Here is a 16,896-nt window from a genome sequence, read left to right as displayed (position 1 = left end):
ATGTTGAGTCTAGTATGTGGATTGAAGTAGCTTTGATGCACTTTTCTGCTCTAACTGCCTGTTGGTTGCAGTCGGTGGAAAAGCACATCAAAACTTTTTCCTGGTCTGATTTTTGCAGGTTAGTGTTGGATAGGTAGGTTTGGCCAGGATGAACTTAGCAATTTTGTTTCACATAAATCAGAGTGTCTGAATATCTGGACAAGTTTGCCAAACTTGTTCATCAATTGGCAGCTTATGAAAGCAAAACTGAACTTATTTGTCATTTTTGCAATCCAAAAGTGCCGTAGAGCTGAGTCTTCAGCTCTGCAGCTAGCAGGTGATTCCCTACCTTTCAAAGGATTCAGGTGTTGGTTTGATTGCCAAGAGACATAAATTTAGCACGATCATACTACCTGTTGCAAAAGGGGCATCATTTGCAGTTTCACAAGGGACATGGCCAAAGCATTCCCAAGTTCCATAATCCTTCTTTACCGAATCATTTCTAAAACATTACCCAAGCATTCAGGCAAATCTGTATCGTTCCCATGGTTAACCTAACTCAATATAGATCATGCAGTACATATACATCCAGAAATAACATCAGATCTTTGTTCATGCTACCACTACACTATGCCACTAACTTGGGTTCTACTCTCAACCCATAGTCATAAACCATTTCTAGTGACCTACACTAACAATGCTGCCTATCAATCTTCTTGGTTTTTTGGTCAAGTTAGCCCAACTGGTCATCTGTGTCATCGTCATCGTCCTCTGCAAGCTTGTCAATCAGCATCTCCATTGTCTCAATGTACCTCGGCATGTAATGGTCTCTTATCATGGATCTGGCCAGCCGGATCTTGCCGTACATGCTGCGAGGCGTCTGATAGATGGCAACCACCTCGTCCTGGTCATGATGCTTGCCGGTGCCTTGCTCTTCTGGACATGGCAACACAACCATGTGCATGATTCTTCCAGGAGGGTACAGCTGGTGACGAGGAGAGGGGATTGGTGATGATCGCAATGATTTCAGAATCTGCTTCATGTGTTCTTGACCTGCTGCTTTCTCCTCCTGGTTAGTCTGCTCAGCATCTGATCTCAGACGGATGAGTTCTTCATGAGAGCATGACGCTGATTCTCTTGTGTTTTGGTCAGTTCCTGCATAGATGGACATCAGTGCTGGAATGCTCATGGCCTGAGTGGGGTTCATCAAAGACTCCAGAGTTTGCCTATTTGCAGCAACAGATGACCAGCAGGATAGTGCAGAGTGCTTCTGCACAGCGGCATGTACATCTGCTGAAAGTTTCAACTCATCCTGGGATGTCATTAGGAATTGAGTCAGCACACTACAAATTAAAGCAAAGAAGGATACAATCATTTCTGCATCAGTGTGATACAATGATTTCTTTCAAAGAACACGGTGTTTACCACAGGAGTGCCAGATAAGAGCACATTGGCATCAGCAACCTTGGAACCTGGATTGTGTAAGAAGGGAATGTGGGATCGCATGAGATTCACGGAACTATTTACAAATCCCAAGATTCTTGCTTGCTGGATATTTTCTCGAAGGTCTGGAGCCTGTGACGATGCCATAACCTGCAGAAGATTTTATGATAATTGCAAAAAATTATGAGTTTACTAAGCAGAAAACATGTGCTTTGTAGTTTAAGACAGTACTTGAAATTCAGTAGCCGTAAGATACCTCTGTGCGAATAATGGCGGCTGAAGCTCTACCCAAAGATGGCACCAGGTCATTTCTGTTGACAACAGTGGTAATGAAGTCGTTGCCCGACTCAGCCAAATCCCAGGTCATGCAAGCAGCTGGACAGCAGCCCTTCAAACTGTCAGTATATTAGACATCTCAAGACAGGTATTTATATGTCACATCATGCAACCAGATACCAGAAAAATGGGAATATAATAGCTTTTGTGCTTTGTCATGGAAATTTATGGTTTTTCCTATCGAATAAAAAAAGTACTATTGGGTTCTATTAGTTCTATTTCAGACTACTTTTTGCACTTTAATATTAGGAAATTATATGGTCTGAAGTGTTAACAACAATCCACTGCAGTGAAGTTTGCCATTCTTAGTAAATTAACATAATGTGATTTTTTTTCCCTTGCTTTTTGTGTGCTCAATAGTCTAATTTTTAGTTTCTGCTTGAATGCCTTACCTGGTCCAAAGGCAATACATGAGGATGAAGATAACTTATTGTCCTCACGTAGCATGTATGTTAGAATTGCAGCAATACCAGCTCCCATTGAATGCCCAATGATCTAATATGAAATTAAAATGGTATAATTCTGTTAGCCAGAAAAAAAAATTGGGTGCAACGAACTAGTAAAGCATTACTTTCATATATATGTTACTTTTCTATTAAAAATTTCACGGTATTGATTAGTTAAGAGGACAAGCTGACAAATTATCACGCATACTAGGTTCAGCACGTACAGGATTATTTTTTAAACTAAAATTCATCAAGAATCGCAGTTAGCTAGTATTATCATGATAATATGTGCATGTATTTTGCAATGTACTTATTTACTTCCTTGCATAAGAAAAATGGGATATACCCTTGAACAAGGTCAAAAAAATTTGGCAAGTTACCTTAATTCTGTACTCTGGGAATTGCTCCACTGCTTTGCTGAGGCACGGGATGGCCTGATCTGCGATCCAACGAGCCGCTGCAACCATTCCACAATGCGCATGTCCAGCCACCAACTTGGATTTACATCCTTCATGTAACACTGAATGCTGGAATGGAACCTCTGCAGCAGTTGCTGCTGTCAGCCGATCCTTAGTGCTGGTCGCGCCCCGAATGAAAAGGAGGAAGCATTTGGTACTTTCATCACGGACAACTGTGAATGCCGGCTTCATAAGCTGAATAGAATCAGTGTTCTTTTAAGGTATCTTCACTTGCAATCTATGCTAGAACACATAAATTGGCTCAGGGTAATGCAAACCTTTGACTTCGTCTTCCTTATGAGAATATCACTCTGCCCATAACCACCTAACTCTAGAAACACTTCATATGGCTTCTTTGTGAAGAACAAGCAGAGCCTGAGGTATCTGAGAAGTCCAATCAGCTCCTGCCTTACTCCAGGACCTTCCAGGGGTATGCAATTGGTGCCAGTGTACTCATGCTGCAGATTGCCCTGAAAAAGCATTAATGAGAGAAAATGCTATTCAGTATGATGCATCAAAGAATGTTAGCCAAAGCAGGTGTCTCACGACTTTTCGCTAACAAACCAACCGGATTAGCATTGAATCTTTACATTGCACCCAATATATAACAAACTGGTTAGTTTTTTTCCTATATAAATACTGATGGACGGACAATCAGATAGCAAAACTGAATAAAACGGGAAAAAATGGAAAGATTTGTGTTAGATTTGAAAGTTCATATAAAGGCACCATAACCTAGAGTAGGAGAAATTGAAGTGAGAAGCAAAGCTAGAGAGGATGTTTTGTCAGAAATCCTAACTATCCTGAATTCTTCAGAGTTGTCAATGCAATATGTTAACTAACAGAACATGTTCTACTTGGCATCCTCCGGAGCAACTGAAAACAGAAGCTAGACGTTCTTGCAGCAGTGTTTTTTTGCCCTTTTTTTGCATGAGTTCATCGCTGCCATTCACCCTTAACACTTTTTAGGGTTATACATTAATCAAGTCACATTAATTCATCATGTATCGTTGAATCTCAGAGATGAGGAGCACAATCCCTCACCTTATCAGAAATCGGAAAGCCAACTTTATAGTTTGAATGTAAAGTATAGAGGAAAATAAAAATTATTCCTGATAAAGTACAATGACATTTCAAGGCTGCAAACAATCGAATCCCACAAAATTCTCACAAATTGATCAAACTTTAATAGCCTCAGCGCTAAATCCAGAGAAAGAGAGAGAAATTGCAGCAGGGTAAACAAAGATCAAAACTTGCGTACTACTAAATCCAGAAACTAGGCCAAAATGATAGCTTTTTTTTAAATCCAATTGCTCCTTTTTCTATCGGAAAATTAAGCACCTTTTACACCCAAGATCATTTTTTTTTCTTGTTCAATGTTCATGATAAGTAAGCAGAGCCGGAGCTCTGCAGTCCGAGCAAGAAAGATACTGCAATCACCTGGATGCGCATGTAGCGGTTGATCCCGAAGGCGATGTCCCCGAGCGTCCACTTGCCGAGCGTCTCCGCGTACGCGAGCCCCGCCGTCCTCGCCGTCACCGCCGCCGCCTCCCTCCAGCTCGCCGGCGCGCGCTCCGGCCACCTCTCCTCCCCCTTCTTGGCCTCATCCTCCTCCCACCACCGCTGCCGCCTCAGCGCCTCGGCCGCGTCGCCGCCGGACGCCGAGGAGAGACGCTCCGAGAGCGCGACGTACACCAGCGCCGCCGTCCCCGCCACCGACGCCACCCGCTTCGCCCTCATTCTGCGATCGACGGAGGCGGTGGTTGCCGTGGGCGCCTAATAAAATTGGGAAGATGGATTTAAAGGACGGTTGGACAGAATTGCCCCCTTGTTCATAGTTTCTCTTTCTCCCTCTCCTTTCATTTTAGGCAAAGGGCATTTTCGGCAACCTGTGGCAGCGCATCACCGCAGGATGCCAAAGGGCTATGCTCTGCGTATTGGATATTCCTCTGGCGAGAACCGGAAGATCCCATGCGTCCACTCAATCGGACGGTCACTGAGTCGCCATCAAGCCTCTATTCCTCTCTACGAAAGATGAACAATCTCCGTATCCAAATTGGGATGCTTGATTTTTTTATATTTTTTATTTTTTTTGAAAATGGAAGGCTTGATTCAATCCTCCCTTTTTTTTGGTGCCAAATAATCCAACTTTACTCTAGGGATGAAAAAGCTAGGGACTCACGTTGCTGAGAACCGGCACTTGCACAAGACCAAAAGTCGATTGCTGAGAACCTATTGGTTAGTGTTGAGAAAGAAAGGAAACATTACCAATTGATATACAGGATTTGCAAAGATAAAATGATTTATTCAGAAACAATGTTCTAAATAGCGGGCTACAACATTTCACGGAGAGCTCTGTTTAGCCGCTACATCTCTGCTATAGCTCGCTATAGTGCCACAATAGCCCGCTATTTAGTACAACACAGTCATAGCGGCAGTTGGCGAAAACCAATACAGTGCCGCTATTTGGAACACTGTTCAGATACGAATAATAGTTCAGCTATGAAATTAATCAAGCAAAACAATAATTGTTCCGAACCTATCTTATAAAAAGAAACAAGCTTCGTTGTACCAAAGCACACCAATGGAGCAAGACAACTACGCTTAGTTTATTGGAAGCCAAAGGGGTTTATATTTTCACCCAACGAATATCGCGCTAAAAAGATTGATGAGTATCATGAACAATAGCATATAGCCGAGCAATGGTTGATTGGCAAGGATCATCAATTTGTTGGGGTGTAGATTCTTGAGAAAAGGAGAAGAGATTAAAGTGCCATCATACAACAAACTCAATATAAATTGACATGGTTCTCCAACATATTTGATAAGGAAAGATTTACAAGTACTTTACCTAATAATTAATTGCAATATGATTTGTATAATAATACAATCAGGCATTAATAAAGGACAATTGGCCGGGATTTCCCCGAAATACAAGTGAATGATCAATTGTTCTCAATAAATACAATTGGTCCGAATAGAAAAAAAAAATTATTAGTTCAGTCATCATTGGTTGATCCAACAGAAGGCAAAAAATGATTATTGGTGAATACAGATTGAAGACTTCAAGTTAGGATAAAAGTACATTGTTTATCAAGCACAAATTGAAAATACTCTGCAAGGTGGTGACTTGTCAAAATTACAGTGAGGACGCCATTCGCTGGGAGGCATGCTAAAGTCAGGTCAAAGTGGTGTAAATCAAATTATCAACGGTTGATGTATGCAACACTGCTGAAGTCAAAGGCCGTGATAAGCGTGCTTTCAGTTTTGTTCTGGATTCATATTAAAAAGAGAAGAATGCAAAGAGTGTTAATCTGCATCCAAATAAAATTAAGCAATCAAGGTTATTTGTGAGACACGAGTTTGAAAAGGTAGAGGTCAGCGATGGGGAGAATTCCATGCAGCAGCAACTCATCAAGGGGATGGTATGATGATCTATGGATACCGCCACCAACACATTTTGGGCCACACCTCAATAAGAGTTTGCAGCTTCAAAACAACCAATATAATGCCAAAAATACAATTACATGATAAAGATTGTTTTGATCAAAAGAATCTGTATAGAGGCTAAGAGAAAGAAAAACAAGTTTCTCATGTCAAAGGGAGGGTTGGAAGGATAAAAGTTCAAATTTGTCTACAAGTGATGAAAAACCTATTAATGTGTTGGAAACTTGAGCTGGCTGATGACAGAAGATAGATGAAGCTATCGATTATTGATACTTTAGATCCCACGGCTCCTTCTCAGCCTCGATACTGGCCAGTAGATAATAATATATTATTTAGGAAATTGGTGATTAAATTTTGATGTTCAACACCATGGCAAGTTAAACCGCATCTTAATACATTCAACAGACAGAGTAGCAGTTTTTTGGCTGTTGTGGTCCAATTTCTTTCCATCATGCATCCATGCCCTCATGGATTAGATGCACAGCCTCAAGATGGGGAAGGAATAAATAAAGGTAATATAAAGAGAGGGAAATCAAAGCCTGACAGTGCCTTGTTATCTTTGCATGCAAGACAAAGGCATATTCTGATTAGCATAGCTCCTTTGAATTTGTCTGTTGATTTTAATGGCGAAAGTTGATTGATTGAGCTCTATCCATTTCCTGATGGTAAGGATAGAGTTGAGGGATGTGCCATACTACTAGATCAGAGAATAAAGGTAAAGAGGATATTAATTGACCTGAGGCATAGAGGTGATTACTTGTGTGTAGTGCATGTAATTGTTTGTTCTTTAATTTAAAAAGGGAATTGGATGATTTACTCACCTTTTGTTCATTCCGTGCCTTGCGCTTCAGCGTGCTGTTTTGTCAGACAATGTGTAGAATACTAGATGCTGGAACAGCTCGACAAGAAAATCAAGTAAAGGATAAAGGGATTCATTGGGCCCTGGTAGTGAACTAAAGAACGACTCAAAGAATACTCAATGGAAGAGCACCATGCATGCTTTGCCTCACCTGGAAGAATCCTCAATGGAACTAGCTTGGTAGGCATGGAAGCTAGGCCAAACCATTAATTTCTGCAAGAAATGGATTGGAGCTGCATACCTAGTTTGCACCGCAGAACCGGTGTTGAGGAGAAGAAACCTACCAAACCCAACCACGCACCTACGCAAATGCATGCATAATCCAATGCACCATTGGCCAGCCTCCTAGCTCCAAGCTCGTTCGTCATCGTTGGTCCAAGTTCAATTATAGCCAAGCTAAACTGAACTAAGGCTAGCGAGGTAGCTGCTACCGGCCGGCACCAGAGCAGCCGCTGGTGCCATGGCCGAGCTCGCGGCCGGCGCCGTGAGCTCCCTGCTGGGCGTCCTCCGGAACGAGGCCCTGCTGCTGCGGCGCGTCGGGCACGACGTGGAGTTCATCAAGGAGGAGATGGAGAGCATGAACAGCTTCCTGGAGCACCTGGCCAGGACGACGCCGCCCGGCGGCGAGCACGACGAGCAGGTGCGCACGTGGATGAAGCAGGTCCGGGACCTCGCCCACGACTGCAGCAACTGCATCGACCGCTACCTGCAGCGCGGCGACCCGGCGATCCACCGCGCCCGGAGCGGCCTCCGGCGCTACGCCTGGTGGGCTTACTGGCTGGTGCAGGAGATGCTCGCCCAGCACGCTGCCGCCGTCCGGCTGCGCGAGCTCAAGGAGCGGGCTCGCGACGTCGGCAACCGGCGGGTGAGGTACGGCGTGGAGCTCCCGCGCAAGTCACCGGAAGGTGCTGATATGCTTGCTGGCAGAGAATACAAGGAAGGAGAAGGAGGAGGCGGCGACGACGATGACGACGTTCATAATCAAGTTATGACAGTGGCAGCCTACAGCTCTGATGCCCGTCGAAGAGCTCTAGAGCCTTGCACTCTGGAGGACTACTGCACCAGGAAGCTAGCCGAGTGGCTCGAGCTGCAAGCCAACACAAAAATGGAGGGGTCGATTCCATCCATCTCCATAGTCGTGCCGGATGCAGCACGCGCCAGGGCCATTGCACGTGAAGCTCAGGATTTGGCGCAGGCTCGTTGTTTCCAGAAATCAATCTGGATCGACCTGCCGAATGTGCAGCAATCGTGGGATCTCCCACTGCTAACCAGGGAGATCCTCTCCTACATCCTGCATGAATGCGAGGGAGACCATCGATCGCATTACGATCACAGAAGGCATGTATTCAATACCATGTGGGAAAAGGCCGATGGAATAAACGTCCACGATAAGATTAAGGAAGTCGGGACCAAGATTGGAGAAGTCGAGAAGAAGATAGTAGAAGCCGAGGGGAGCAATAATAGAGCTGATGAAGGAAGCAAGAGCTCTATCCCCTCCGAGGAACCCTTAGGTGTACTCCTCCATGCTCTGAGGCTCAACACAGAGGGGCCTCACTCACGTCAGGAGCAAGAGCCATTGTCATCGTTGGGAAAGATTGTAAATGAGACCGCCGAGATGCTCAAATGGCATATGGAAGCTGTTTCTGCAGCTGCAGGGAAGGAGCCTAAGAAGCCCCCAATTTGTCTCCATGTTACACAATATGAAGACATACTACAGAAGGTGTACCCTAACCTAGCCAGTGGCAGGAAGCTCCCAGAAGAAGCAGGTGATTCTGCTACTTCTGCAACCGGAACCCCCACTGATCTGCTCCCCAAAGAAGTCACCCACAACCACAAGATTACACTAGAAGTTATACGGGAGCTGCCTCCCGAGCCCCAACTGCTGCCAGGCCCTGCGGTTGCGGCGTGCAACAGGCCAAAGGTGATGCCAAAGATCAAACCAAGGAGGGTCAACCTGTCGACAAGATCCCATCGGAGAACAATGCCAAAGATCAAACCAAGGAGGGTCAACCTGTCGACAAGATCCCATCGGAGAACAAGAAGACACGGCTGGTGATCAAAGGGACAGTCGACATGGTTACGCTAGACATGATAGGGGGAGCTGCTGCCAAGAGCCAAGCAAGTACAGATACCCCAGGTGGTAAAAGTGGGATAAAAAATAGAGCCATTGCTGCTGCTGTCAAAGAAGCAAAGGAGAGCCTCCCCAGGATAGAATGGCCGATTAGGAGGCAGCTGATGATCAAAGGGATAGTGGACGAGATTAAGAAGCATCTAGAAGGTAAAAAGACCCTGATTATCCTCCAAGATGAAAAAGACTACGTATCACGGTACTGGGAGGAGACCAGGAAAACTTTGGGGCTGTTGGGGGATCTTGCCACTGCTGGCAGTTCGGTCGCAGTGATAATCATCACCTCCAAAAACGAGAAGGCCGAACAGTATTGCTATCCGCAGGGGGAGCCTATAATCTATTCTCTAGTTGGTCTCTACCATAATATTGTGATCCAACTTACAAGCCTGCAGCAGGCCCATGCAGAAAATGAAGATGGCAGCAACAATTCCAAGATTCTCCGTGCCATCCTGGATAAGTGCGATCCGCACGAATTTTGCATGAAGATGTTTGCCCATGCTCTGTATGCAAATCCTAATAGGAGCAAAGAGGAGCTGAAAATGTTGCTTGACACCCTGCAGCATCCGAAGAAATCATTGGCCACCAATGCTAAAAAGATATTCAAGTTCTCTTATAGAGATCTACCTCGAGAACATAAGACTTGTTTGTTATACCTAGCTATCTTCCCTCAAGGTCACAAAATCAGTAGATCAATCTTGATAGGGCGATGGCTTACAGAAGGGTTGATAACCAAGGAAGATTGGCCAGCTGCAGTTCGTCATGCTGAGAGATGTTTTGATGCTCTCATCGACCGGTGGCTTCTTTGGCCTGGCGATATTGGTGTTGCAGGGAGGGTCAAGAGTTGTGTGCTAGGTGATCTAATCCATGGATTTATAACCAAGGCTGCCAAGAAACAACACATTCTGGACGCACGGCTATCACACCTCTGGGCTCACCACTTCTCCATCTTCAGTGGTCTTCGACTGCGAGCCTCTGATAGCATCGACAAGTTTGTGAAGAAGCTACCTACATATTCACCTCAACTACCATCGCTGAAGCTGCTAGATTTAGAAGGTTGCCATTGCTTGGACAAGAATCGCCGCTACCTCAAGGACATTTGCAGCAGGATATTTCTTGTCAAGTATTTGAGTCTAAGGGGAACAAACATTACCTATCTGCCCACTGAAATCAACAACCTCCATGAGCTTGAAGTATTGGACATCCGGAAAACCAAGGTGAATGAGTGCGCTACAAGAGATATTGTGCTCCTAAAGCTAAGGCGCCTGCTTGCTGGTCATGTTGATCCCAGAGCTAGCAGTGATGACAAGCTTGTTAGGGATGACAAGTCATTCTCCTATGTCCGGATCCCTCACAAGATTGAGAAAATGGAAAACATGGAGGTACTATCAAAAGTCAAGGCTTCAAGGAAAGGACGCGAGTTAAAAGACATTAGAAAGCTATGGCAGCTCAGGAAGCTCGGTGTGGTTATCGATGATAATGAAGATCACCTCAGGAATTTTCTTCGAGCAATCGGTGACCTTAATGATTGCCTCCAGTCTCTTTCAATCACTATACCCGAAACCACAAGTCAAGGTGCCAACCCAGACAATAAGAAGTTCTTGCAGAAAGATATTTACAATCGCTTGATACAGCCTCCCAAACTTCTTGAGAGCCTAAGCATCAACGGATCCACACAAAGGGTGAAGCTTCTGTCATTGTTGGCCACAGGTGGCGATGAACTTGCCAAGGTAACTCTGAGTCGCACCTTGTTGAAAGAAGAGAATCTGACAAGCCTTGCAGAGCTTCCCAAATTACATTGTGTCAGGCTCCGACACAATGCATACAGCGGGAAAGAGCTTACCTTCAAAGAGAATGATTTCATGCACCTCAAGTACTTTATTGTTGAGGGAACAAACATACCCAACATTGAAAAAAGCATGACCGAGACTGATATCAAGTTTGAAGATGAAGCAGCTCCTGAGCTTGAGAAGATAGTATTGTCCTTTACCAACATAAGGTCTCTTTGTGGGATCGGCAGGCTTAAAAAATTGAAGGACCTTGAGTTAACACGCAACAAATTCCTTCTTTCATTTTCTCATGATGGAGCAACTCATAATGAAAACACTGACAGTGGAGTTCCCAAACAAAACAATCAGAGTGGAGCACCTGAGCAAAAGACTCAGAACAAAACTCCCTTGCAAAACACTCAAAACAAAGTGGTGGAGCAGAACACTCAGAATGGAGCTGTGGAGCAAAACACTCAAAACGAAGCCCCCCAGCAAAACAGTCAAAGCAGAGCTGTGGAGCAGAACACTCAAAGCAGAGCTGTGGAGCAGAACATTCAGAATGAAGCCCCCCAGCAAAACACTCAAAGCAGAGCCATAGAGCAGAACACTCAGGATGGAGCTCCTGAGCAAAGTGCTGAGAGTGGAGCTATGGAGCAGAACACTCAGAATACAGCTACGGAGAAGAACACTCAGAACAAAGCTCCCGAGCAAAAAACTCAGAGCAGATTCATATTCGAGGAGAAAGAGTTCGAACATCTCAAGTATTTTCATGTCGAGGATGACAAAATTACCAATATCATCTTTAAAAAAGGAGCAGCTCCTAAGCTTGAGAAAATCGTCTTGTCCTTGACAAATGGAAACTCCAATCTTACTGGGGTCAGAAACCTTTCAAAACTGAAGGAGATCGAGTTGATAGGTGGCAAATTTCTCCTTTCCTCATTCCACGAAGCAGATCGAATTACCAAGGTGACTCTCCGCGACACCCACCTAAAGAAAGATGATCTAAAAAGTTTCCCCATGAAACCAAACCTGCGCTGCCTAGAGCTCTCGGAAAATTCTTATGATGAAAACCAAATTTCCTTGGACGAAAATGAATTTCCAAATCTTGACCTTCTTATTGTTGACTGCTCTAAAATCAACAGTATTGGCTTCAGCAATAAATCTGCTCCTAATCTGGAGAAGATCGTTTGGTCCTTTAAAGAGATGAAGGCTCTCTCTGGCATCAACTACCTTCCAAAATTGCAGGAGCTTGAGCTCAATGGTGAAATTGTCCCTCGTGAAGTGAGGAAAGACATTATAGCTCATAAAGGGCAGCATGTTCTTACTCACAAGAAGCCACAGCAACAAGACCAGGAAAAAAGAAGCACGACAGAAGAGGATGATGAGGAAGGATTTTCACTGTCCTCCTGCTTCTCGAGGATCAAGAATCAGCAGTAGCTGGCTCAGGAAAGGTTCCAAGGTTTCCCTTCTCCATCCTTCTTAACTCCATCCATTCATCACCAATTCTAGCCTCAATGTGTATGGTGCTTGTGTGTGTTGTGCTGCCTGTCGTGTGTGCATCTCCAGTTCACTCCTCATGTGCTTGTGGGTTTGTTTAACCTACCTGCATGCATGTGTGCCATCTGAGTGCATGCTTGAGCATAGCGGTTTGGATTTCCCTTGTGTGTGTGGCTTTTCTGATCTCTGGATACGCGCAGCATGTCTCTGGATGCATGCTAGCGTATCTTGAGCACATGTAAGTGTGTGTGCTTTTGAGCATGTGGGGCATATGGCTGTTCCAATGCTCATGGATTTGGATGTGTATGTGTGGCTTCCCTCTGGACCATCATCAGCTATGGTTCCGTACATCCATGTAACTAATAAGGGCGACATTTCGCTTAATGATTTCATTACAGTATGTGTGGTCTATGTATATGTTTCTGCTCTGATTGATTGTTTGCTAGAATGATAACATGAGCCATTAATTACGAAACTAAAGAATTTCTATCATGGGTAGCAAAGCAAAGAGGGTGACAAGTTTCAGGTTGCTGTTAGTACCTCAATGCAACTTGTAGTTATGCAACGGGTAAGCTGTGAACATAGCCCCATACACTCTAATTAAGAATTTATAATCCGTGTAATACATACTGTAGTAATAATCCGCAGCTGTTCAAGAATGAGGAATAAAATTACGGGGAACCCCCCCCCCTACTTTGAATCCCTAATTAAACCCGTTAACCTCAGAAAACAACTACGTATTATAAATTATACTAATCCAATCGATTAGATCTGATGCAGAGGCTTGATACATGCGTCAAATCAATTCTATTCTAGAGGTGAGAAAGAATACTGGAGTACAGACAAAAGACTTGGGTTCTTGCCTTTGCAAATCTGATGGCCTCCACCAGGCCGTCCCCTCCGTGCCTCGGCGGGCCACCGGCCGTCCGAATATCCACCCGCCGCGATGGGCGGCGAGGCACGGTGGGCGCCGGCGAGACACAGACGGGCAGACGAACGGGAGAGGACGAGACGAACTATGAATCGATCCATCGGGTTTTTTAGCTGGGCTGCAAACTAGGTAGCTTGCTGGGCTGAGGTCGTAGCCTTGGGCCGTCGTCTGTGCACCGGTATGGGCCATCTCAAAGTCGAGCGGCCTTGACACCGTGGGCCACGAAATTGGGCCGAAACGTTGCCAGAGCCCATCATCATTCTCCGCTTCTCACTCATTTGCCCTGGCCCATCATCCATCCATCGTTTGATATCTAACATTATTTTTGTTTGGACGACCTGGCCAGCCCGGCCCGGTGTGCATGTACGCAACGCCATATGCCTGCTGCTGCTGCTGCCGCCGGACGTCTGTAGCTGTCTAGGCAACTGTGCATGCAACACGTAGCCACGCGTCATCATCCGCGACCTTGTATCGTTCCCATTTTGCCCTTTATTTGGCAATTTCATACGGAGAAAAGCGTTTTTTTTTTATTAGAAACGTGCAGGGAAAAGCTGACCCCGTTGGAAATAACGGTGTCCACGCGGTCGCTATAGCTTGTGCTGGCGCTAGCTGCATCGCTGCCTAGCTGCTGCATGCATGCATGCGCCCGCTTGACTGATGTTATGCTCCGGACGCGCCTGCACGTGCATGCGCATTTATGTCCGGTTTGGGGCTTTCCCGTGGAACGCTATAGCGATAGGTGGCGAGCATGGATGAAGGATCGATCGGACGGCGCAGATCGATCCATGGAGGAAGGATGATCCGCCCGTGGTCAGGCCCATGCATGCGTCCTCTCGGCGGTCAAAGACCCCAGCTTGGCCGTGTCGTGTACTTTCCACACATTCACATCGTCAGATGGGCAGGCTGGCCGCCCGGCGAACTGTGGCAAAGCTACCATAAGTCACAAGGCCAGCTTTTTGGCTGGTCCGCGTGCATGCCAACTTGTTTTTTCTTTAACAAGACAAGTGCTCCCTCCGATTCGAAATTGTAGATTGTTTTGACTCTTTTTTAGATTCATATATATTATTATGCATCTAGACATACACTGTACACTATAAAAGCCAAAACGATATACAATTTGGAACGGAAGGAGTAGAAAAAATCATAATTAATTTGTACTATTGGAAAGACTGAACGAGGTCTCGCGTCTGAAAAGTGGAAAAGAAGAATTTAATTTGGATCCATAGGTGTGGCCTTGAGCATTTGTACGTGATGCGATAGAGCAGCAGTATACAGCTCTACAACCGACATCAGGGAGCGGTGCTCAGAACTCCATTAAAATCAAAGGAGAAAGATGAAAAGAAGAGAGGGGGAAAAGTGGATATGGACGATGAAGAAGAAGCAAACCCCCTCTAACTTTCAATCTTCTCCGCCACTACCGGCATGGTTAACATCGTCGGATAGCGCGGCCTCCATCCTCTATTCGACGGAGCTTGCCCACGTAAGGTATTTTTTCACATGCACGAAGGTACACACACATAATTAGTATAAACAAGCCTTCCATGAGGTTAAATTTTGTTAGTACGAGGCTACGTGCCCTCGACCCGGACCGACTATTGCTCCATTGATACTTGAATTTTTTATATAAAATAACCACAAATATTTAATTTATGTGTTACAAATTGTAATCAAAGTAGAATGATTAACGTAAAAGTTTTTATTGTGTGCCATTAAAATATACTACACTCCATGCGTGTTACCGTACGATGTTTTTAACGAGATAATTAGTTTCAAAATATACACTATTTTATGCTGGAACCTGCCCACCAGCAAGATTTAAAGGAAGGGAGCCTCCTCTCTTTCTCTTCCTCCTCTTCCTTTTCTTCTTCCTCCTCTTTATCTATGGTGGATCCCCCAGCTAACCCCTACGTTGGATTCATCCCTACCCATTAGTATTCGAGTTCTCGACTCAGCACTGGTGCTCGCATTTTTATGAATTTAAGGATTTAACCAGCTTTATTTTTTCAATTGTAGGTAAATGTACCCTTTCGACAGCAAGGTGCTAGTGGTGTCTTCATCGATCTCGTGTATCTATCAGCTCAACCTCTTGGAGGTTGCTCATAGGGTACGATCCTTTGTTTGCAAAAAAAAAATAGTTCAAAACATAAATGCCACATACTTAAAAATGAATAAATAAATAATTATTACTAGCTTTCTTAGGGAAAAATAATCATTAATTAGCTAATGTAAAACAATATCGAGACGAAAATGACGGCTATATTTCAGCTTGAGGACGTACTTGTCCTAGGGGCTGAAAACACAAACGTGCCATGCCGTGAAAAGCGGTCTCGCCGGAGATGCGGAAAGCTACGCGACCTACCAAAAAGACTCATCCTGTTCCGATCGAAAAAACGTGCGCGGGCCCACACGCATGCAGATCCCCGCCGGCAGAGCGCGACTTCCGGTGCCGCCGCCGGCCGGCCGGCGTGGCCGTCGCCGTCGATCCGAGGTGTCACGTCCCGTCCCGTTCAGCAGGGCGCGTGTGTGAAGCGGAGCCGGGACACGTCGGCCGGGAGCCTGGGCGGGGCCCGCGAGCCACGTGTCACCACGTGCCTGGGGCGCCCAGCTGTCCGCTCCGGCGCGGGGCCGGGGGAAACGGCGACCGCGGTGGGGCCGGGCGAACCCGTCGCGGGTGGGATGCTTACCACCCGCAGGCCGACACGTGGGGCCGGGATGGTGGTGGGGACGGGGGTGTCAGCGAGCGGTGAGGCAGGGAGGAGCGCGAGCGGTGCGCGGGGGAGAGGGTGGTGGTGGGCCCACCGCATGTGGGATGCCAATCATGCCACGCCGGCCGGCCGGTTTGCTAGCCTGGACGGACTTGACTGGATGTGAGCTTTTTTCCTCTTGTTTTGTTTGCTTCCCGTTTTAGCTCAGCTGCTGTTATTCTTCTTCTCCTTGGGTGCTGCCTGCTGGTCTCCTCCACGACTACCGTCCTAGTGTCACCGCGTCATCTCGCTCTCCACACGCCGCTACGTGGATCAATGTAGACGATGATACTCCATCCAGTCGGAATACAAATCGTCTTTTGGACAACTCTGTTTTTCCTTTTCTCTTTTGCAAAAAGTGTTACGAAATGCACGTACGCGTCCCCAGTTTTTTTTTTGAGTTACCTTCGAAAAACTGATCCCGTCGATTTGAGATCGAAAAAGTCATCGCAGGCGCCTCGCTCAAGATCAGTGGTCAGTTCAACATACATCTTTGATCTTTGTCATTTCTTATAAAGTTGCGCAGACTAATAGTGCCGCAGACTAATAGTGCCGTGTTCTTCTATTTTTTTTCATTGTGACCATTGCACGAGCATTTTAAACTTTGGTGGTCTAAGGGATAAATCTTTTTTTGGAAAGAGAGGTAATTGTCGTTGTACACTCTTGCAATGCACAAGTTGCATTGGTTGGCCCAATCTAGAGGTTGAGTTTACCGCCCATGTTCAATCCGAAAGTTACGCACACTATTTTTCTTTTCAAAGACATGTACAACTTCCCCTGCCCCCCTTCCCAAAACACCCGCGCGCACGCTAGGAAGAGGTTTTATTAGGTCAACGACAACCTAGCTATCGCCAATGACGTG

General features: G+C 45.6%; 2 protein-coding genes across 2 annotated transcripts; one reads left to right on the top strand and one right to left on the bottom strand.

The window, feature by feature from the left end:
• Positions 1-500: 500 nt before the first annotated feature.
• LOC117866665 (uncharacterized) lies at positions 501-4,417 on the bottom strand. Its single transcript, XM_034750942.2, has 7 exons — positions 4,103-4,417; positions 2,941-3,132; positions 2,585-2,857; positions 2,151-2,253; positions 1,679-1,797; positions 1,405-1,572; positions 501-1,291 (listed from the first exon to the last, which is right to left on the bottom strand). The coding sequence occupies exons 1-7, from the start codon at positions 4,400-4,402 to the stop codon at positions 713-715; spliced, it is 1,734 nt and encodes a 577-aa protein (XP_034606833.1). The 5' UTR covers positions 4,403-4,417; the 3' UTR covers positions 501-712.
• Positions 4,418-7,079: 2,662 nt separating this feature from the next.
• LOC117866666 (uncharacterized) lies at positions 7,080-13,180 on the top strand. Its single transcript, XM_072290178.1, has 2 exons — positions 7,080-8,857; positions 8,890-13,180. The coding sequence occupies exons 1-2, from the start codon at positions 7,429-7,431 to the stop codon at positions 12,297-12,299; spliced, it is 4,839 nt and encodes a 1,612-aa protein (XP_072146279.1). The 5' UTR covers positions 7,080-7,428; the 3' UTR covers positions 12,300-13,180.
• Positions 13,181-16,896: the final 3,716 nt, after the last annotated feature.

The sequence above is a fragment of the Setaria viridis genome, chromosome 8 (genome assembly GCF_005286985.2).
Source record: "Setaria viridis chromosome 8, Setaria_viridis_v4.0, whole genome shotgun sequence".
Taxonomy (NCBI): domain Eukaryota; kingdom Viridiplantae; phylum Streptophyta; class Magnoliopsida; order Poales; family Poaceae; genus Setaria; species Setaria viridis.
Note: the sequence above shows the minus strand (reverse complement) of the source record. Positions and strands in the feature narration are given on the sequence as shown.

Coding starts and splice junctions, on each gene's coding strand:
- LOC117866665 (XM_034750942.2), bottom strand. CDS start 4,402: ATGAGGGCGAAGCGGGTGGCGTCGGTGGCGGGGACGGCGGCGCTGGTG. Junction 2,858..2,940: donor TAAGGAAGACGAAGTCAAAG/GTTTGCATTACC, acceptor GATTCTATTCAG/CTTATGAAGCCGGCATTCAC. Junction 2,254..2,584: donor TCCCAGAGTACAGAATTAAG/GTAACTTGCCAA, acceptor ATTTCATATTAG/ATCATTGGGCATTCAATGGG.
- LOC117866666 (XM_072290178.1), top strand. CDS start 7,429: ATGGCCGAGCTCGCGGCCGGCGCCGTGAGCTCCCTGCTGGGCGTCCTC. Junction 8,858..8,889: donor CGAGCCCCAACTGCTGCCAG/GCCCTGCGGTTG, acceptor AACAGGCCAAAG/GTGATGCCAAAGATCAAACC.